This window comes from Corythoichthys intestinalis, chromosome 19 (genome assembly GCF_030265065.1).
Source record: "Corythoichthys intestinalis isolate RoL2023-P3 chromosome 19, ASM3026506v1, whole genome shotgun sequence".
NCBI lineage: Eukaryota > Metazoa > Chordata > Actinopteri > Syngnathiformes > Syngnathidae > Corythoichthys > Corythoichthys intestinalis.
The window spans coordinates 29894610-29917350 of record NC_080413.1 but is presented as its reverse complement, the minus strand read 5'-3'; the positions used below and the strand labels follow the sequence as shown (position 1 = coordinate 29917350).

Below are 22741 nucleotides of genomic sequence, written 5' to 3'. Positions count from 1 at the left end.
ACAAAGATGGAAAGTAAAGAATGGGGAAAAAACAAAAGAGCAATTGGATTTCATTATTATGGAAAATGCATTTGATACCAGAGGAGCCTGGAGAAATGAATGCAAAATAAAAGACTGAAGCAGCCACAAAGTCAAAAGGATTGAAGTGAAAAGGCACCCAGGCTGATTTAGAGCTTCACTAGTTTTGTTTGGATGGCGGTGGGTGCTGTTCGCATTGTGATTGAGGGCGTTGCATTAACACAACACAGTGAAAACGACCCCCCAAGGCCCATAATAGGCAGTGAGGCTGCAAGAACATGATGTCTGATAGCATGCAGCCTAATTGCGATAGGTGTCTCTGCAGTGGGAATACAGTAGGAAATGGCAACTGTTAAAGGGAAAACTACTACTATACTAGTAGTGTAACTACAAAGGAAAATTATTTAAATGGATATGTGTGAATGCTGAACAATTCTGTCACATAGCCTAAATGTCAAATAAATAAACAGACTTCAAGAAGCTCAAGAAAATTAGTATGAAGAGTGAAAGAAAAGTGTTCACACTTTAGTTACAGTGGTATGCAAAAGTTTGGGCGCCCCTGATAATTTTTTAGATTTTCTTTTGTAAGTCACTGATTGTATGTAACAAACATTTCAGTCAAATATATCATATAGCAGATGAACAAATTAATATTTGAGAAGTGAAATGAAGTATATAGGATAAACAGAAAGTACGCAATAATTATTAAAAAAAAAAAAAAAGATAGGGTGGTGCATAAATTTGAATATGTATATATACAGTATATACGGTGCTGGCCAAAAGTATTAGCACCCCTGCAATTCTGTCAGATAATGCTCAGTTTCTCCCAGATAATGATTGCAATTACAAATGCGTTGATAGTAATATCTTCATTTATTTTGCTTGCAATGAAAAAAAACAAACAAAAGAGAATGGGAAAAAAAATTATCATCTTACTAGGGGTGTAACGGTACACAAAAATCTCTGTTTGGCACGTACCTCGGTTTTGAGGTCACCGTTCGGTTCATTTTCGGAACAGTAAAAAAACCAAAATGCAAAATATAAATGTGCTAGTTGTTTATTACACACTTTTGTGCTTTCAACAATAGGAAGATTAGCCTATACAAAGCTAGAATTCTGCTCAAAAAGTAGCGGGTATTTAAAGATAATCCAATAACAATTTGCCTTTCAGACCCCGCGTATTGGTCAGCTTTCTTTCTGAAAGAAAGAAGAAAAAGAAGTCATGTGCTAAAGAGAAAAGGAATCCCAACTACAAAGATTTTAACATGTATTTTACAAATGAAATGGCTCAATGAAACATTTTTTTTTCTTATGAACGGTTTTCAAAAGCTTTATCGGTGGATTTTCTCAAGTTAAAGCGCCACACAGAAATTCATAAATTGTGTAAGCAGGATGTGTGTATTATTCATATTATTTAATTACAGGTGTTTTAGCTCATTTCAATTTATTTTCTTTAAATGGGCTAGTATTTATTTTATTATGTGTTTATATTTTACAAATGTGATGTAGTATTCATTTATATCGTATGTTTTATGTTGTATAACTTCAGCTCCTATGTGAATATTAGTTCCTACTTGTTTTGTTGTGGTAGGAGCAGGGGTCGCGTTAACCAAATATTTTCCGTCGTTGACCGGTTTTTTAAAATGGTGAAGGAAAAAACTGAAGTCCATCCATCATTTTGACAGGTTGCAATTCACACCCCAGACCACAGGGTGGCGAGTGAGCATATTAATTAGCTATTGTCTCTCTTGATGCATGACGTCGTTGGCCTTACTCAGAAAAATGTCAAGGCAACTGAGTGTTTGCCTGGCACGGCCAGACTGTTCTCAATTCAGTTTTAAATGAGCTAAAACACATCGACACGAGACATTGACAACAGTCTGTCTCGCGCTAGCCATGTTGAATAAACTCCACTCTCCTCGTATGTTTACTTACGCGCGCAAGTCCCTCGTCCTGCCCTCGTTGTTTTACTAACGTCACGTCTGCCCGTTGCTGATTGGTGCACTCCGCTGTCTGTTTGCCTCTTGTTAAGCTTGTTCGGACAGAATATTAATTAAAAATGAATGAAAACTAAATACTATTGAATACAGTATGTCATTATTATCATTTTAAAAATGTAAGTGACGGGTAAAAATAGATTATGACCGGATTTTTATGACACTGTCAGTCAAAATGACAGACAACGAAAAAGTCTAGCGCAACCTCTGGGTAGGAGTGATTTGTATTGAACACAGGGCCGTGTTGGTTATTATTATAGCAGAGAAGACAGCAGTAAATCAACAAAGACAAGTCAACTGTGCCCCGATCTACCACTCAGGAGATCTGATGGACTCAAAAACTAGGTTACGATTGCATATTAGTTTGAAAATCGACCGGATCCACCGTATTATTACACGAGTGACTTCCGGCCCGATCCGGTGGGCCGCGTCTCGCGCCAAATAATCAACTCTGCCATTCTTTTCGCATGCGTCGCGTTAAGCCGCTTCTGGGATGCATCTAACACGCGGCCGCACTGGGACTGGTGTGCATTGGCTGATTGACTCTAACGCCCGCGTTTCACTGCGTTCTCGCGGCTGCCACGTTGTTGCGCCGTTGACGTTTCTGGACTGTCCTACCGTGTTGGTGCTCATTATAGTCGAGAAGATGGAGTAAATATAATCTACACAAAGAAACTGTAACCCAATCGACTCACAGCCTCGAAAAGTAAGGGTTATATTACGTCAGAAACTCGTTCGGTACGCATCCGTTCCGAACCGACAACCACGTACCAAAACGGTTCAATACTATTACATGTACCGTTACACCCTAACATCTTACACAAAACTCCAAAAATGGGCCAGACAAAAGTATTGGCACCCTTTGAAAAATCATGTGATGCTTCGCTAAATTGTGTAATTAACCACACCTGTTACTTAGCTGTAGCACATAACAGGTGGTGGCAATAACTAAATCACACTTGCAGCCAGTTAAAATGGATTAAAGTTGGACTCATTGCCAGCAATGAGTCCAACCTGTGTGCTTGTGTATACCACACTGAGTATGGAGAAAAGAAAAAGGCCAAAGAACTGTCTGAGGGCTTGGGAGGCAAAATTGTGAGGAAGCATGGGCAATCGCAAGGCTACAAGTCCACCTCCAAAGATCTGAATGTTCCTGTGTCTACCGTGCACAGTGTCATCAATAAGTGTAAAGCCCGTAGCACTGTTGCTATGCTCCCTAGATGTGGACGGAAAAGGAAAATTGACTAGATTTCAATGAAAGACTGTGCGAATGGTGGATAAAGAACCTCAACTAACATCCAAACAAGTTCAAGCTGTCCTGCAGTCCGAGGGTACAACAGTGTCAACCCTTACTATCTGTCAGCGTCTGAATGAAGAGAGACTCTACGGTAGGATACCCAGGAAGACCCCCTTTCTGACCCAGAGACATTAAAAAGCCAGGGTGGAGTTTGCCAAAACTTACCTGAGAAAGCCAAAAACGTTTTGGAAGAATGTTCTCTGGTCAGATGAGACAGTAGAGTAGAGCTTTTTGGAAAAAGGCATCAACATAGAGTTTACAGGAAAAAAAAAACGAGGCCTCAAAAGAAAAGATCACTGTCCCCATAGTCAAAAATGGCGGAGGTTCCCTGATGTTTTGAGGTTGCTTTGCTACCTCTGGCACTGGACTGCTTGACCGTTTGCATGGCATTATGAAGTCTGACGACTACCAACAAATTTGCAGCATTATGTAGGGCCCAGTGTGAGAAAGCAAGGTCTCCTTCTGAGGTCATGGGTCTTCCAGCAGGACAAAGGCTCAAAAAGCACTTCAAGAAGCACTAGAAAATGGTTTGAAAGCGAGCAATGAGTCCAGATCTGAATCCTTTGAACACCTGTGGAGAGATCTGAAAATGGCAGTTTGGAGAAGGCACCCTTCAAATCTCAGAGACGTGGAGCAGTCGACCAAAGAAGAATGGTAAAAAATTCCAGCAGAGCATTGCGGTTGTTCGCAGTTATTTTGTCTAAAGGTTGTGTTCCCAAGTATTAGGATGAGGGTGCCAATACTTTTGTCCGGCCCATTTTGGAGTTTTGTGTAAAATGAGAATGAATTAATTTTTTCCATTCTCTTTTACTACCAAAGCATTTGTAATTGCAATCAATTTCTGGGAGAAATTGAGCATTATCTGACAGAATGCCAGGGGTGCCAAAACTTTTGGCCAACAGTGTATTATGTTGCATAAATACATCACCTGTGTGTTTTTATTGATTAGAAAATCTTCAGTACTAATTTTTGGAACTCAAAATTTTTTTGATTAGCTGACTGACGTTGACCTGCATTCACAGGCAAAGCCTATCATGAGAAAGAGTATTTAAGGTGGCAAATTGTTTTCCTCTTTGCATCATCTCTGGAGAATGGAAACATGGGAGCCTCAAAACAACTGTCAAATGATCTGAAAGAAAGATTATTCAACATTATAGTTCAGCGGAGGGATACAAAAAGCTGTCGCAGAAATTTCAGCTGTCGGTTTCCACTGTTAGGAACATCGTAAGGTAATGGAAGACCACAGGCATAGTTCAAGTTAAGGTCTGGAGTGGCAGGCCGAGAAAAATCTCGAATAAGCAGAGGCGACGGATGGTGAGAAGAGTCAAATTGAACCCACAGACCAGCTTCAAAGACCTAAACCATGATTATGCTGCAGATTATGTCACTATGCATCGGTTAACTATTCAGCATTATTTGCACAAGGAGACACTGTATGGGAGAGTAATGCGGAAGAAGCCTTTTCTGTGTACATGCCACAAACAGTCGCTTGAAGTATGCCAAAGTACATTTTGGAATAAGGTTCTGTGGACTGATAAAACAAAAATGGAGTTATTTGGGCATAACAAGGGACAGTATGCCTAGGCATATGAAGAGCACAGCGTTCCAAGGCAATCACTTTCTACCTAGAGTATAATTTGGTGGTAGTTCCATCATGTTATGAGGCTGTGTGTCCAGCGCTGGCAATCTTGTTTAAGTTAAAGGTTGCATGGATTCCAGTCAATGCCGACAGATTCTTGCAAAAATTGCTCCACAGTCAGTGTCAAAGTGTAAGTTGCGCAGGGGCTGGATATTTCAACAAGACAATGACCCTAAACACCGCTGCAAATCTACTAAAGCATTCATGCAGAGGAACAAGTGCAACATTCTAGTGTGGCCATCTCAGTCCCCGGACCTGAATATTATTGAAACGACACTTTCTGTTTTTTAGGTACTTCGGGGTCATTTCCTGTTCAATTGGTGTCATTTCCTGTTGATATGAGGCCATTTTGGGGTCACCTCCTGTTGATATGGGGTCACGTTCTTCATTTTTTAGGCATTTCGGGGTAATTTGCTGTTGATTATCAGGTCACTTTTGATTTTGAGGCATTTTGGCGGTCACTTCCTCTTGAAATTACGTCACTTCCTGTTGATATCGTGTCAATTTCTGTTTTTGTGGTACTTCGGTTGCCTGGTACACCAGACTCACCGCTGTTCCAGCTATTGAGTCTGGCCACCATTCAGCGGATACTATTTCCAGGGCGGAGCAAGCCACAGCAAACAGACAGCGGAGTGGACCAATCAGCGACGGGCAGACGTGACGTTAGTAAAACAACGAGGGCAGGACGAGGGACTTGCGCGCGGAAGTAAACATACGAGGAGAGCGGAGTTTATTCAACATGGCTAGCGCGAGACAGACTGTTGTCAATGACTCGTGTCGATGTGTTTTTGGTCATTTAAAACTGATTTTACCGTGGATTGGAACATATTCTCGGCTCTCCTGTTCACCATCTGTGTTGTTGTGAAGACGACTTTCGACGCGCAAGAGTGACGTTGCTCGTCAAGAACACGTCACGCAAATAAACGAATCTGATTTGTCGATTGATTTTGTACCTGCTCGAGAGGCCGTTAATGGGTTGGGTCCCAGACTTTTCTCTCAGTGTTTGAAAAATACAGGGAGAACAGTCTGGCCGTGCCAGGCAAGTAGTTCGAGGTCATTTCCAGTTGATTTCCTGACTGAGCTCGAGATGTTTTGTAAATACGAGTGGTAGAAAATAACTTTAACTCGAATCCAGACCCTTATTGGAAGCTATTTAGGAAGCGTTTAGAGGCTGTTATTTCTGCAAAAGGAAGCTGTACTTAATACAGTGAGGAGCAGAGGTATTTGCATCCCGTGTGATTTTGCAAGTTCACCCACTTAGAAAATAGATAGAGGTCTGAAATTTCAGTCATAGATGCATTTCCAGTCAGAGACATAATCTAAAAAAAAATCCAGAAATCACATTGTACGATTTTTTAAAAATAATTTATTTGTGATTTACTGGGGTTCATAAGTATTTGTACCCCTGAGGATCAGCAATAATTAAGACACTCAGAATTGTCAATCTACTCTTAAAAAAAATAAATAAAAAAAAGTCCACCTTTATACCATGAGTAACAACCCACCGACTACCCGTTTGAGCTCATAATTGTCACCTGTGCACCCCACAGTCAGTCATATTCCAACTGCTACCACGGGCAAGACCAGAGAGCTTTTGACAGACACCAGAAAAAAACATTGTTGAGCTCCAAAAAGTTGGAAAAAGCTATGGGACAATTGCAGAAATTGTTAGAAAATGGAAAAGGCTAAACATGACTGATAATCTACCTTGGACTGGAGCTCCATGTAAAATCTCTCCTTGTGGGGCGTCACTCATGATGAGAAAAGTGAGGGTTCAGCCAAGAACTACACTGCAGGAGCTGGTCAATGACCTGAAGAGTTCTTGATGCACAGTTCAAAGGCTCCTGTCAGTTGAACACTATGGTGCAATGGTTTAAAATCATGCATTGCTCAGAAGGTTCCCCTGTTGAAGCCAGTACATGTGAAGGCCCGTCTGAAGTTTGCCAGGGACCATCTAAATGATGCAGCGGGGTCATGTGGGTCAGGTGGTCAAATGCAACCAAAGTAGAACATTTTGGTGCAAACTTTACTTGTCTTGTGTAGAGGAAAAAGACGGATGAGTACAATCCCAAGAACACCATCCCCACTGTGAAGTATTGGGATGGAAACTTCATTCTTTGGGGCTGCTTTTCAGCAAAGGGGACAGAACGACTGTACTGTATAAAGCAGAGGGTGAATGGTGAAATGTATTGTCAGATTTTGAGCCACAACCTCCTTCACTCAGTCAGAGACTTGAGGATGAGTCGTGGCTGGATCTTCCAACATGTCAATGATCCGAAGCACACAGCCAAGATGACCAAGGAGTGGCTGCGTTAAAAGCATATCGAGGTTCTGGAGTGGCCTAGCCAGTCTCCAGACCTCAATCCAATAGAAAATCTTTGGATGGAGCTGAAACTTAGTGTTTCTCAACGACAGCTCTGAAACCTGACAGCTCTAGCGAAGATTTGTGTGGAAGAATGGGCCAAAATCCCTGTTTCCATATGTGAAAACCTGGTGAAGAACTCCAGAAAGCGTCTCACCTTTGTAATTTCAAACGAAGGCTTCTGCACTAAATATTAGCACTGATTTTCTCAGGGTTACAAATACTTATGAACCCCAGTAAATTACAAATAAATTGTTGAAAAATCATACAATGTTAGTTCAGGATTTTTTGGGGGGGATGGGGAGTGGATTATGTCTCAATAAGTGGAAATGCATCTATTATTGAAATTTCAGACCTCTGCCTATTTTCTAAGTGGGTGAAGTTGCAAAATCATTAGGGGTGCAAATACTTCTTTCTGCTCCTCACTGTATTAATGTTTTTCTGTAGGGGTGCCTAAATTTATGCACCGTCCTATTTTTAAATAATTATTACGTTATCCTATCCTGTAAACTTCATTTCACTTCTCAAATTTTACTGTGTTTATCTGCTATATGATATATTTAACTTAAATGTTTGTTACAAAACAATCAGTAATTTCCAAAGGAAAATCTTAAAAATTATCAGAGGCGCCCTAACTTTTGCATATCACAGTATACTGCTTCAAAGAATAGATCTCGTTTTTTAAATGAGATTTATCTTCCTGAATGAGTTATGCGAGTGCTGGAGATAATCTTTTACACTTAAGTTTGGATTAAAAAAAAAATGCAAATACTTTTTCACCTAGTGGCGAACAGCAATGTAATAATGCATTCACACAATTTTGATGTGACTCTCAGTTTACAAATAAGTGGCGAACAGCAATGTAATAATGCATTCACACAATTTAGATGTGACTCTCAGTTTACAAATAAGATGCTATGAATCTCAATGAACAATAGCAACAGCTCACCATTCAACACTTTTTTTTTTCTGCAGAATAGGAATACAGTGGTATAAATCTCAACATTTCACAGGGCCTTGCCAAACTTTCCGTATGTTCCCCTTGATCGCATTACAACAAAAACTTACAGTAAACATTTTTTGGGGATGCGCCAAAAAAGTGGCCTTCATGGGACATCAAAGCCTTCAAAGGAGTTAAAGGATTTAAATACTACTTATTCTCATAGGACAGGACACCGTGAAATTGTTTTCCTATTTAGGAGGTAGTCTTGACATTTTTTTTTTTCGTCTTAACATTTTGGTCTCAGGACAGGAAAGTCTTCTCATATAAACTGTGCGCTTTCCTATATTACACGTGGATTTTACATTTTTATGAATGGAACCTCCTGTTCGAGACTCGAGAATGAGCCAAATAAACATTTTCTGTGGACTAAGCATTTTAATCAATGATAGCTCTTGGAATGGATTTTTTTTACTCATACATACATAGATGTAAATGGAACTTGTATTTTGGTTTTGGAATAATACTTACATTGCAACAACACACCTCCTTAAAACTAGTTAAATTCCCTTGTTTTCAATGTTTATACTAGAAATACAGTGGTGCCTCTACTTAAGAACATCTCTGGATACAGAATTTTCATGTTAAGACACAAATATTAACTCGTTAAGAAAGAAATTTCAGGATACAAAAGGCAAAAATACAGTATGGCTGGTACTTGCAGCTCCCAGAGTTTACCGAACGTAACACTTATAGCTGCTCTGCCATTGGCTATTGCCTAGCATTGCTGGTATCCAATTGGCCAGCAGTGTATGTGTGTATAGTATATATATATATGTACATTTTCCTCATTTTATAAACTTAGTTTGACCTGAAACACGAAGAATGACATTTAACATAAATATTTTCTGCATAACTAGGATGTAAAATCGGAAATTTTGAATTATATATATAATATTCCGGCATTCCGTGGCTGAACTTCACCGTGTACAGATGCACTCTCTGAGCTCCTGAAGCACTCTCTTATCTTAACCGATAAGCGCTCAGGGCCAGCAAGCTCAACTCCCACTATGGCTCCAAAGAATTTGAAACCTGGAGACTTGGATGAAATAAAATCCTCCACACAGAAGTTGGAGGTCTCCTTGACTGGTTTGATTCAAAACCAGAATCAAGAAATCGTCAGAGAGCTCCAGTTATTTCGCGCTGAAAACTCAAGCAGGCGGTCGAGGAGAGAGATGTTCGCATCAAGAGGCTGGAAATTTTGGCTGACGATCTCGACCAGTGCCGACGTGCAAATGAGCTCATCATTTCTGGATTACAACTGACGCCTAGCCCAGGTGACACAGTGGCGCAACTGGCAATTGCTAAGCTGAAAGAGTATGGAATAAACATGGAACCGCTGGACATCCGTCGCTGCTTTCTGCTCCCATCTGGGGGGAGAGGACCGGCGACGGTGCTCATGAAGCTGGCAAACCACAAGACCAAGATTGCCCTGCTTAACCAGCGCCGCCACCCGAAAGGGTCGAAGATTTTTTTGAATGACAACTTGACTCGCCGAAATTCCAAGAAAAGCACGTCAACTCAAGAAAGCTGGGAAAATAGCCAACACCTGGCTCTCGGATTGCAGGATCCTTGTCAAGATGCAAGATATGAAGATTAAAGCTATTACGAGTCTTGACCAGCTGACAATAATTAATGATGACATCTGAAACCACACTTCTGGACCACAACTTCTACAATAGCTGGATAACTGTAAATACTACACAGCGGACCAGTATAACAACTCGTGAAGGTGGACGGTAAACTGAAACTTATCAACGGCAGGAGTCTCTACAAGAATCTTGAACACATTAGGATTATCTACTAAAGATAACAAAGGCTCTGACTTTAATTTGCACGGATATAACCTAACACGTAAAAACATAATTATCTGCTGTGTCTACCGAGCTCCTGATTCAAATGTCTAGTTTACTGAGTATATGGAAAAGATACTGTATAAAACGAATAATAAGCTTGCTGTGGAGACGTCATGTCTGATGAAATTGTTACAGTGATCTGTGTGTGCGCCAATTGTTGCCACCATGTACACCTTAGCGATGTATCCTTTTAGGAGACTTACAAGAAAAGCATTTTGACTCGCTACTCACACCAGCTGTGATAACACATAATCACTTTTGCCACACACATAGCCACAACAAAATGTTCCCACAGCAAACATGCAAAAATGTCAGGGACATGACAAAGCCATAACCTTGTACGCCCTGAAATTAATCGAGCTGCTTGACTGGACGCTGAGTTACTAAACCCAGATTGTTTATTGTACAGTTTTGTGGCCATCTGATGTATGTACCATGTCTGAATGTGCATCTTTAGTTGTATGGGGGTCGGGAAACTGATAAGCATATGCTTCTTCCCGTCCGCCTTTGTCTTCGTCTTCGGTTCCTTCGGGCAAATCATATCACATTTTGTAATTGTCAATGATTGTCAATGATACCGATGATGACGACGACGACAATAAAATTATTCAAAAAAAAAAAAAAATAATAATAACATTGGTGTGACAAAATCTTGAAATGGTGATATATCGTTATACTTTGCATCCCAAAAGGTTATCGATATGCTCACGCCAAGAATCGAGATATCATGTTAAATAGGTGTCAATGTTTCAAAAAAAAAAAAATTAACAACAACAACAATTTGCTACCAAAATCCTCTATGGCTGCCATTGACGGCGCTTGTCACCCAATCCATTAAGACTGGGAAGGGCGAATGAACGTTCATTCAGTCACTCTTTCCGGTTTTCGTGGCATTTACAAGTCACTTTTTGTTCATTTTGCGGCATTTACAGCTTACTTCCATTTGAGTCACTGCCTATTCATTTGGGAGATTCCTGGAAGTGACCTATAAAATGCCCCAAAATCTACGGGTATTGACCTGAAATGGCCCAAACTTACCTCGTTGCCTGGCATTGGCTTCCACTAAAGGCCATAGAAGTGGGAGGGGCCCATTTAAAGTGGGAGGGGTTCACTCACTGCCACCCTCCCAGTTCAAATGGATTGGACATCTACGACTGATAAATTCACAGCAGAAAGACAAAGATAGCTTGTTTTTCTATTTATTGTTTTCTACAATACAGTGGGGCAAATAAGTATTTAGTCAACCACTAATTGTGCAACTTCTCCCACTTGAAAAGATTAGAGAGGCCTGTAATGGCGTACCGCACGCAGGCTATTTTTAGACCGTGACGTCGCATCGTAAAGCGGAAGTAAGGCCGAAGTGGGACATTATAGACCCGCCCTCGCATAGACCCAACGTAATTAGTGCTACTTTTCTCCGGTAATCTTTCAAAAACGAACATGCCGATCACGCATTGCTTTTTTGGAACTTGTAGAAACGACTCTAGACATTTCGACACATGAAGGATGTTTTCTTCATACGTTTCCGGAAACCAAAAACTCGGGAGGAAAAAATGTGAAGACCGAATCAACTTGCGCAGACTTTAACACCAGCTCGGTGAATCCATTCACGTTTCATATGCAGTTAACATTATGTTGGGTTGGCATGGTCTTTCAGAGGACAAAGAGCTAAGCCATTTTTATATTTTTAACTTTTTTTTTTTTTTTTGCGTAAAGTTGTGCCGTACTGCCTCTGTCTGACAATGAATGACCTGAAAAGAATTACAATGGTATCTGACTGCCACCGTTACCGTTTGTTTTATATATATATATATATATATATATATAAAACAACTTTAGTAAGGGGGAAGTGTAAATAAATTATAGGATTAAGATGTGTTATCAATGAAAAAATTAAGTGTTCATTGGCTGTCACTGAGAAGCATTTGCGATTGCTACACAAAACCAACTAAATTACCCCCAAGAACGGTAAGAGACGTAGGACAACCAGAGGATATATAAGAAAGACAGGGCTGATGGTAAAGGATAGCTTGTTGAAACAGGAGAATGTCATCTTCAGTTGCGTCGATAAAAAAACTAAAGCTATGCTTAGGTCGGCTCGTTTTTTTCGTCTTTTTCTGCCTTCGACACTAAAGCCATCTCTTTAACTGAACATTTTTATCTTCTTCCACATCTTTGCCAGTCAATTTGGCACCAGGCACATCATTTTCGGAGAGAATTGGTAGGTTTAGCTCTGTAAACATCTCCTTCGTACACGATTTCCATTCATTTCCTATTAGGGACAAACGGGGGCTTGTCCCTACTTGGCAACAGTAGCTAATGTCATGAATATTAATGAGCGGAAGTGACGTGTTGCTTGCGGTACGCCATTTTCAACATGGGTAAACCTCAACCACGAGAGACAGAATGTGAAAAAAAAAAAACAGAAAATCACATTGTAGCGATTGATTTAAAAATCTATAATACTACATATTTTGACCTACGGAAAGTGCCATGTTTTAGGCGTGCAATGGATGCTTGAGGTGATGGCGTAGATTGTCACTGTCACTCTAAGAATACTACAAGGTTACTGCAATCCCTTCTACATGGCGAGACTTCCAACACATGCGCTCATCAGTTAAAATTGGCGAGTACTTACTATTTGTGTTTTTATTGAGTCTTTTATTACCTATTCATTGCCTAAACTTTTTGCATGTGTTCCCCTCTCATACTTTTAAGCATTGTGTTTTCTTGTGTTAGCTTTAAAGCTGATTGTTGATCTGTTGACCACATTAGTCACGTAGCGTATTTAAACCACCCTTATTATATATTACTACGTTTAATTATTTTCTTAAGGCAGCTTTAGTATGATCTGCCTGCATGCATCTAAACAAAAAAAGCTGAAAGTGCACGGTAGTACTTTGGGTGTCAAATTTACCTCTTGTAGGATGTTTCGCCAGTGTACATTTTGGCAGAACACCATATTTTTTTTTCCCTACTCTCGTCTCATCCTGTCTTTCCTGTTTATTTTCTTTTGCGGCTCGTTTTGTGAAATGTCGACAGTGCTGTCATGCTCATTAATGTTCCTCTCGGGTTCAAATTGAAAGGGTTGAATAGATGGCATGTTTATGTCGCTAGTCATACTCTGGAAGCCCGGCAGCGTAACCGTGTGACGTCACCGCCCTGCGATATCAACAACAATGGCGACCTACTACTTAAACCAATTTTATAAATTGTATAAAACATAAAAATATATAAACAAGGAAAACATAAAGAGGGGTTTCAATATCAAATTCTTTTAACTCATAATAACATTCATCTTTTAAGAACTACAAGTCTTTCTATCCGTGGATCCCTTTAAGAGGTTTTGTTGAAAATGTTATCACTAAAGGTGTGTCTAATCTTGTAATCTGAATTTCAACATAATCATTATCGCTGCATTCATGTTTTAGTCAAGTGCAAGGAAGGCCAAAGGTCAACTGAAACACGACTACAAGTGAATCTACATGGTCACGCAGGAGGAAGTGGGATAACCAATCACAATTCAGGGGCGTGGCTTGAAGCACGGAGGAGAGGAAGAGACACCTGAGTACCCTGGGGGTTAAATTAAGAACATAAATATTTCAAGTGTAAATGAAGCAGCGCATTGCGGAGGCCGTAACGTGAGAAGAATTGGCCGGGTCTAGATATCATGTGTCACGCCCAACCACACCCACCTTGGAAAGAACCAACACACTGACAAGACGTATCACAAAAAAAAAAAAAAAAAAAAAAAAAGGATTATGCTGAGGATATTTTTAAAGTTCATTTCTCAGTATGGTTGTAAATAGTAATATGTTTGACATGGCAGGTAAATAGCCTACAACGGCTAGTACTAGAAAGAACTTCATTCATTGCAGCAATCTTTACACTTTGACCGTCATAATCTGCCAGCACATGCACGCAAATACGCACACGCCCTTCTCTGTGTTACAAGGGTAGGCTAAATTCAATCCATGGACGACAATGGTCACCAAATTTCTGGACCTGAAAGCTACTTCTTGAGTTGTGTTAGATTACACCAGAGGTGTCCAAACGTTTTGCAAAGGGGGCCAGATTCGCTGTGGTAAAAATGTGGGGGGCCGACCTTGGGTGACTTCCTTTACGTAGAACAATATATTTAAGCAAATTTGAGCAAGCCACTCTGTGTGTCACATTTGCTTAATTATTTTTAATTAATTTCAACAATCTTGCAATTAGCCTTTATGGCGTTTTCTTTCGACTCTCGGGCTCTTGGGAAATACTGCTGCTGTAAAATTAAACTCCCTTCAAGTTGCTTCAATTTGTCATTACGTATCTTCCCTGTAATCTTGTCGTACATGTCAGCGTGTCTTGTTTGGTCATATCGCCTCACATTGAACTCTTTAAAAACAGCGACGGTCTCTTTGCAAATGAGGCACAGTTGTTGCGTACTTTAGTGAAGAAATAGTCCAATTTCCACCTATCCTTGAAGCGTCGGCCGTTGCAGTCAACTTTATTTTTTTTGTTGATTGTCGCCATTTTAGAAAATTGGGAGGGTAGGGTCACACGGGGTATGTTGAAGTTGCTTAGAGTGCTGCTGCCTTTTAGTGGGTAAATGAGGAGCAGCATTTAGTGTGTAAACTACTTCATATGCTGGTAGCAGTACTGCTGACCAATGTATTAAGTCTGTGTGCGGGCCAGATGTTATTGATTTTATGACAGAGGCTGGGGGCCGGATGAAATTTGACCACGGGCCGCATTTGGCCCCCAGGCCGGACTAAGCATGGCTCAAACTGACCCCTTATGATGAGAAAAAGAAATGAACTCCAGTTTCCCTTGCCCGGACGCGGGTTACCGGGGCCCCCCTCTGGAGCCAGGCCTGGAGGTGGGGCTCGAAGGCAAGCGTCTGGTGGCCGGGCCTGTCCCCATGGGGCCCGGCCGGGCACAGCCCGAAAAGGCAACATGGGTTCCCCTTCCCATGGGCTCACCACCTGTGGGAGGGGCCAAAGGGGTCGGGTGCGTAGAGAGTTGGGCGGCAGCCAAAGGCGGGGGCCTTGGCGGTCCAACCCCCAGCTGCAGAAGCTAACTCTTGGGACATGGAATGTCACCTCTCTGGCAGGGAAGGAGCCTGAGCTGGTGGGTGAGGCAGAGAAGTTCCGACTAGATATAGTCAGATTCTCCTCCACACACAGCTTGGGTTCTGGTACCAATCCTCTCGAGAGGGGTTGGACTCTCTTCCATTCTGGAGTTGCCCACGGTGAGAGGCGCCGAGCAGGTGTGAGCATACTTATTGCCCCCCGGCTTGGTGCCTGTACGTTGGGGTTTACCCCCGTGGACGAGAGGGTAGCCTCCCTCCGCCTTCGGGTGGGGGGACGGGTTCTGACTGTTGTTTGCGCTTATGCACCGAACAGCAGCTCAGAATACCCACCCTTTTTGGAGTCCTTGGAGGGTGTGCTGGAGAGCGCCCCCTCTGGGGACTCCCTCGTTCTACTGGGGGACTTCAACGCTCACGTGGGCAATGACAGTGAGACCTGGAGGGGCGTGATTGGGAGGAACGGCCCCCCCGATCAGAACCCGAGTGGTGTTCTGTTATTGGACTTCTTTGCTCGTCACGGTTTGTCCATAACGAACACCATGTTCAAACATAGGGGTGTCCACATGTGCACTTGGCACCAGGACACCCTAGGCCGCAGTTCAATGATCGACTTTGTAATCGTGTCATCGGACTTGCGGCCACATGTTTTGGACACTCGGGTGAAGAGAGGGGCGGAGCTGTCAACTGATCACCACCTGGTGGTGTGTTGGCTCCGATGGTGGGGGAAGTTGCTGGCCAGACCTGGCAGGCCCAAACGTATTGTGAGGGTCTGCTGGGAACGTCTGGCAGAATCCCCTGTCAGAAAGAGTTTCAACACCCACCTCCGGCAGAACTTCTCCCTTGTCCCGGGGGAGGTGAGGGACATTGAGTTCGAGTGGGCCATGTTCCGCACCTCCATTGTTGAGGCGGCCGATCGGAGCTGTGGCCGTAAGGTGGTTGGTGCCTGTCGTGGCGGCAATCCCCGAACCCGCTGGTGGACACCAGCGGTAAGGGATGCTGTCAAGCTGAAGAAGGAGGCCTATCAGGCCTTTTTGGCCTGTGGGACTCCGGAGGCAGCTGACAGGTACCGGCTGGCCAAGCGGACTGCGGCTTCGGCGGTCGCCGAGGCAAAAACTCGGACATGGGAGGAGTTCGGCGAGGCCATGGAAAACGACTTCCGGACAGCTTCGAGGAAATTGTGGTCCACCATCCGGCGTCTGAGGAGAGGAAAGCAGTGCACCATTAACACTGTGTATAGTGAAGATGGTGTACTGCTGACCTCGACTCGGGACGTCGTGAGTAGGTGGAAGAATACTTCGAAGCCCTCCTCAATTCCACCGACACGCCTTCCTTTGAGGGAGCAGAGTCTGGGGACTCTGAGGTGGGCTCTTCGATCTCTGGGGTTGAAGTCACTGAGGCGGTTGGTAAGCTCCTCGGTGGCAAGGCCCCAGGGGTAGATGAGATCCGCCCGGAGTTCCTAAAGGCTCTGGATGTTGTGGGGCTGTCATGGCTGACACGCCTCTACAACATTGCGTGGACATCGGGGACAGTGCCTCTGGATTGGCAGACCGGGGTGGTGGTCCCCCTTTTTAAAAAGGGGGACCGGAGGATGTGTGTTCCAATTATAGAGGGATCACACTCCTCAGCCTCCCCGGTAAAGTCTATTCAGGGGTGCTGGAGAGGAGGGTCCGTCGGGAAGTCGAATCTCGAATTCAGGAAGAGCAGTGTGGTTTTCGTCCCGGCCGTGGAACAGTGGACCAGCTCTACACCCTCGGCAGGGTCCTCGAGGGTGCATGGGAGTTCGCCCAACCAGTCCACATGTGTTTTGTGGATTTGGAGAAGGCGTTCGACCGTGTGCCTAGGGGAGTCCTGTGGAGGGTGCTCCGGGAGTACGGGGTACCGAGCCCCCTGGTAAGGGCTGTTCGGTCCCTGTACGACCGGTGTCAGAGTCTGGTCCGCATTGCCGGCAGTAAGTCGAATTCGTTCCCAGTGAGGATTGGACTCCGCCAAGGCTGCCCTTTGTCACCGATTCTGTTCATAATTTTTATGGACAGAATTTCTAGGCGCAGCCGAAGCGTTGAGGGTGTCCGGTTTGGTGGCCTCAGCATTGCATCTCTGCTTTTTGCAGATGATGTGGTGCTGTTGGCTTCATCAAGCCGTGACCTCCAACTCTCACTGGGGCGGTTCGGGGCCGAGTGTGAAGCGGTTGGGATGAAGATCAGCACCTCCAAATCCGAGACCATGGTCCTCAGCCGGAAAAGGGTGGAGTGCCCTCTCCGGGTCGGGGATGAGATCCTGCCCCAAGTGGAGGAGTTCAAGTATCTTGGGGTCTTGTTCACGAGTGAGGGTAGGAGGGAGCGGGAGATTGACAGGCGGATCGGTGCAGCGTCTGCAGTGATGCGGACTCTGCACCGGTCCGTTGTGGTGAAGAAGGAGCTGAGCCAAAAGGCGAAGCTCTCGATTTACCGGTCGATCTACGTTCCTACCCTCACCTATGGTCACGAGCTGTGGGTCGTGACCGGAAGAACAAGATCCCGGATACAAGCGGCCGAAATGAGTTTCCTCCGCAGGGTGTCCGGGCTCTCTCTTAGAGATAGGGTGAGAAGCTCGGTCATCCGGGAGGGGCTTGGTGTCGAGCCGCTACTCCTCCGCGTTGAGAGGAGCCAGTTGAGGTGGCTCGGGCATTTGGTTCGGATGCCTCCTGGACGCCTCCCTGGAGAGATGTTCCGGGCATGTCCCACCGGTAGGAGGCCCCGGGGTAGACCCAGGACACGCTGGAGAGACTATGTCGCTCGGCTGGCCTGGGAACGCCTTGGAATCCCGCCGGAGGAGCTGGCTGAAGTGGCTGGGGAGAGGGAAGTCTGGGCTTCCCTGCTAAAGCTGCTGCCCCCGCGACCCGACCCCGGACTTAGCGGAAGATAATGGATGGATGGATGTATATTTTATGTGTTTCTAATCAGTGTAGTTTTTGGCAGCCATTTTAATTTTCGTCTTCGTCTTTTGGACAAAAATACTTATTCGTCTGATTTAGGTCATTGTAAAATGTGTTTAGTGTCTAGTTTTAGTCAACAATTCTCAAAATGTTTTTGTATATAAAATTAGTTTTAGTCCATGAATAAAGGTTTCCAACAATTTCGAATGAACATAAAAGACTAACACATTAATGTAGTCTACGAGGACATCACCATTTTAATGATGACTGATAATACACACTCAGCAGGAAAACAGCACATTATTTGCAATTAATTAAACTCACCTGGACGCCACGAATTGTATGTAAAATGTTTTCCAAGAGTTTAAGGAGACACTGAGTCACCAAGCTAATTGCTAATGCTAACGGTAAAAGTAAGTTTAATGTGATGATCATCACTCAGCACAGACCTTTAAAGGCTAAAGAAACATGGCATATCTAGCCAAGATAAAAAAGCAAAACTTAGCAACCAAGCAGCATCTGACACATTTCACAAAAAGAGCATGGAGTGGACACACTCACTGGCCGGTGAGTAAGCGTGTGTGTGGGGGAGAGGGCGGCGCAACACGTCACTTGAGTGACACGACCAAACACTGCTAAATGCGTGCTAACTACACATACAATCAGTGCTTAATTTGTAATCATAAAGTGTTGGAACCCCAAGTACATATGACAGCGCAGGGATGACGAGACGGGCACTGGTCCCATAACATACGCAGAAAATGGTGCTGAAAACAGCACACAAATGCCCACTTGCCACATGGTGTGGGACTTACAAGCCCCAATTTAAGATAATATCCATGGTATAAATGTTATGACTACAATTTATTTACAGTTATTTAGCCTATACACTGCACAGCATGGGCAATTGCCCACATAACCACAGGTGTGAATTACAGTACACAGTCAGCAATTAATTTCTCAATAGGTGTAATTTGTAAAACATAAAAAAATCTGAGATTACAATAAATAACACAAACCCATTCTTTTGCAACTTTCATCCCCTCCGTCTTCTCTGGCCCCAAAGTTCCCACCGCCTTACAAATTGTGCAGCCTAAACCCGAATTTCGCATAAGGGTACTGGCCTGTTGCACCGGCTCTTGGTGGTCCACCTGGCTGACCGCGCTGTAGCTGGCCCCCACTCCTGGTGGCGCTGAACCTGACCAGCTGCTGGCACGGTAGCAGCCTCCTGCCCCGGCTTGGCTGGCTGTCCGTGAACCTGCTGTGGCGCTAGCCTCCTGCTACACCCGTTCCTGACAGTTAGCATGATTGCTGCAGCTGCCCTCATTGCCAGTTGTTGCTTTTCTGACTCGTTTTGAACCATCTTCCTTCTTTTTGAAAAAAGACAGTAAATGCAACTGTCTTAGCATGTGGAAGTACCCTTTGAGCCAGGCTGCTTGCTCCCCAGATGCCACAAATTTCCAACATTTTTCTTTTTTTGGTCAGGGGCGTGATTTTTTGGTCTTCCTAATGATGTTAAATTTTTATAGATAACGTGCAATTCTTGGGTTTTGCTCTGTAAATGTATTGATGCATATTATTATTTTATACATTTTTTAAAAACGTTTTTATAATATTATTATTTTATATACACGAGAGATGCCGGATCTGCCCAAATAAGTCCTGGAACACAAGGAGGCCAAAATCAAGACGTGCCGGATCTTGTCCCGGCAGGATCCGGCACAAATTAAGCCCTGCATACAGTAAGAAAATATCACACATTGTGAATTCATGATTGAAATTATGGCGAAATTTCATCTCGTTCTTGTGTCATCAAACGACAACATCCATCTCGTTGTTTGTCTCCCAAGACACATTTTCAGTACGTCATCGTGACATCGTCATAAAAATTGTTCGTTGACGAAAACAAGTTTCTAATAACATATTTTAGTGAAAGATAACAATTGTGTATTATTAGAGCCTACAAGGCTTTAAGTTCGAGGTTCTCTTTAAACACTCTCCATCCTTTAGCGTTTTAAGACCTCTGTCAGTTTTCTGCTCGTAGGCCCTTTAGAAAGTCTTCTCCAGCTCCTCACTATTTTTTACATTCACTTAATGGTCAGTTTTCATGGTATTCTGAATTAGGTTTGCAGCCACAGTTTAGGGTGAAGATGTAACTGTACATTAGCCAAGGTAGAAAGTAGTTCTATAAATAGTGGCTATGGTTATGAGACTACTAGTGTGGGAGGAGAGCAGCCTCTCAAACATGGTCAAGTGTAGTCCAAATATAGCAGAGGAGCAGTGAAATTCTTTGTTGACTTCTCAGATGTTGCAGCATGAAGGTGTAAGGGGGGGGGGGGGGGGGGGTAGAGATAAAACCCACCTGTCTTCCCTGCTTGCACATTATGGCTGTCTTACTAGGCCGAGCCAACATGGAGTCATTGTCGAAGGCTTTATTCCAACTCCCACCAGCCTTAAAAAAAGAAAAAAAAACTGACATCCCAGTTACAGCATGCTCCTGTTTCCTAGCAACCATCCAGTTCTCGCAGGAGTGGAGGCGTCATAGTTGTGTGCGTGTTTCCACTTAGTCGCAACTGTGTAATAAGAGTACAGCATGGCTCACAAATAGCCCCGCCCCAATAACAGTGCACGTGCAGATGCTTACAATCGTTTATTATTGACACATCAGTCTCATTAGTGGACAAAAATACAGATTACTTTGTCTATATTTGCAACCAAGCATAGAAATAAAAAAAAAAGAATGACAAAAGACATAATAAAGTTCATGGTTTTTATTTGAAAAAAAAAAAAACAAAACAAAAAAACTATAGCATGTACAACTTGGAATGAATGTAAACTGAACTCATGAAGAGCGGCGGTTTGCTCGTTCACAACCAGCGGCGTAAACGCAGCACACCGCTCGCTCGTCTGAGTCGAGAAACAGAAGAAAAAGAAAAAGTGAAGGCCAGTGATTCTCTCTTGCAAGAAAACAGGACAGACACTCCATCTCAGCGAAATAATGAAAACAAAATCTAAGAAAGAAAGCTCACCGTAAGACTCTTGAAGTCCCCCCTCCTCCTTTAAAAGGGCAGGACACACACAACTACTAAGATGGTCGTCCATATAACATAAAAAAATAAGAACATGCCAAAATGTTTTTGTTTTTTAAGTTTTTTTTTTTGTACATATTTTTGAACTTTAACTAGCATACGATTAAGTCCCGTTCCACTTTATGCTTTATGAGTCAGAACCTGGAATCTTCTCTCATCTTAACATTACAGGGTTCCTCTCCAAATACAAAAAAACTGTACCAAACCATCAAGAGGACAGCGTATAGTGGAATCAGCACGCTCTGGTAGCCCGGAGGAGGGTTGGTTGGGGGGCTAGGGAGGGACAGAGAGGGTCGGGGGTATTTGTATGTGCTCCGGTCTCAAGCTTGCATGCACGAAGAACAGAAAAAGAGATATAGAGGAGATGGCCAGCCCGCACATTTAGCACGAGCAAATGGAACTGGACACCAACTTCTTTGCTTTAGTCTGAAAGTAGTCGTTACAGGGTGGATGTTATTATTTGTTCAGTATTGATGCTAAATTGATTTCCAGAGGAAGGAGGGAAGGGAGGGGAAGGATCACTAACCATCTTTTTCATGCAGATATTTTTGTATATTTTCTTTAATATTTCCCTGTGTGGACAGAAGGATATTGTAATTCAACATTCAATTATTTTCTATACAGAAACAGTATGAATAAATGAACTTTTTTCCCCAAGAGGTAAGTAAAACATTAGATTTTTTTTTTCCCATTTTTTTTTCTTTTTTTTCTTCTAAGAAGGGACAGAATGGGGCGGGGAAACTTCACTTGGCGGTCATCATCTGTACAAATTCTGCAGAGAAAAAGACGAGAAGGCAAAATTACATCAGGTATCAAGAAAATGTGTTGAATTGTGAGCAACATACTAATGAATTTTCAGACAGCGCCCGTGTTCATCCAAATTAAATGCTAGCAGGGAAACACCAGAGGGAACTGCATGGATGAACGGCGCTTTGGAGCTTGCCGAAAAGTAGGGCAATTCACTTAATGGACATAATCAACAAAGATGAGTGCAGTGTCTCGTGAATGACAGCAGTGGGAGAGACAACTGTTAATTTATTTATTCATTTTTGCTATAACTATTGTACCTTCTTCCATCTAATATCCATGTCAAGTGTGCCACCATCCCACATGTAATAGGAACTACATGGAATGACTACAGAGAAAATTTAGTAGATTTTTACTGTTTTGCATTTGATTATGTTTATGGCATAGAAGAGATTTCCATACAAATACTAATATCCTTTTTAGTGACAATTTTTAGATGTAACCACAAATTTAACCCCTTCAGAGCCGCATTTTTTCTGCTGGGGGGAAAAAAAAAAAATCTGCGCAGATTTTTACTCAAACACCAGAACAAAGTGCAATTTTTTGGTCGGGGATATTTCATGCTTTTGTTATTTTTAATGTTAATGTGTTTTTGATGAGAAATTAGCACTTTACGTTATCCTTTTTAAAGTTGCTTTTGGTCAGCCATTTTCAAACCGCCAAAAATGGCAAAGAAGGCATGCTAAACCTT

The 22741-nt window shown here is 42.9% G+C and overlaps 1 protein-coding gene across 1 annotated transcript in view; it reads right to left on the bottom strand.

The window, feature by feature from the left end:
• Window positions 1-20910: 20910 nt before the first annotated feature.
• The window catches only part of calm1b (calmodulin 1b), a 32346-nt gene continuing 30515 nt past the window's right edge, over window positions 20911-22741 (bottom strand). Inside the window, exon 6 of the mRNA XM_057823695.1 lies at window positions 20911-22015. Coding sequence (XP_057679678.1) covers window positions 21987-22015 — 29 coding nt within the window. The 3' untranslated portion in view covers window positions 20911-21986. The remainder of the gene's footprint in view (window positions 22016-22741) is intronic.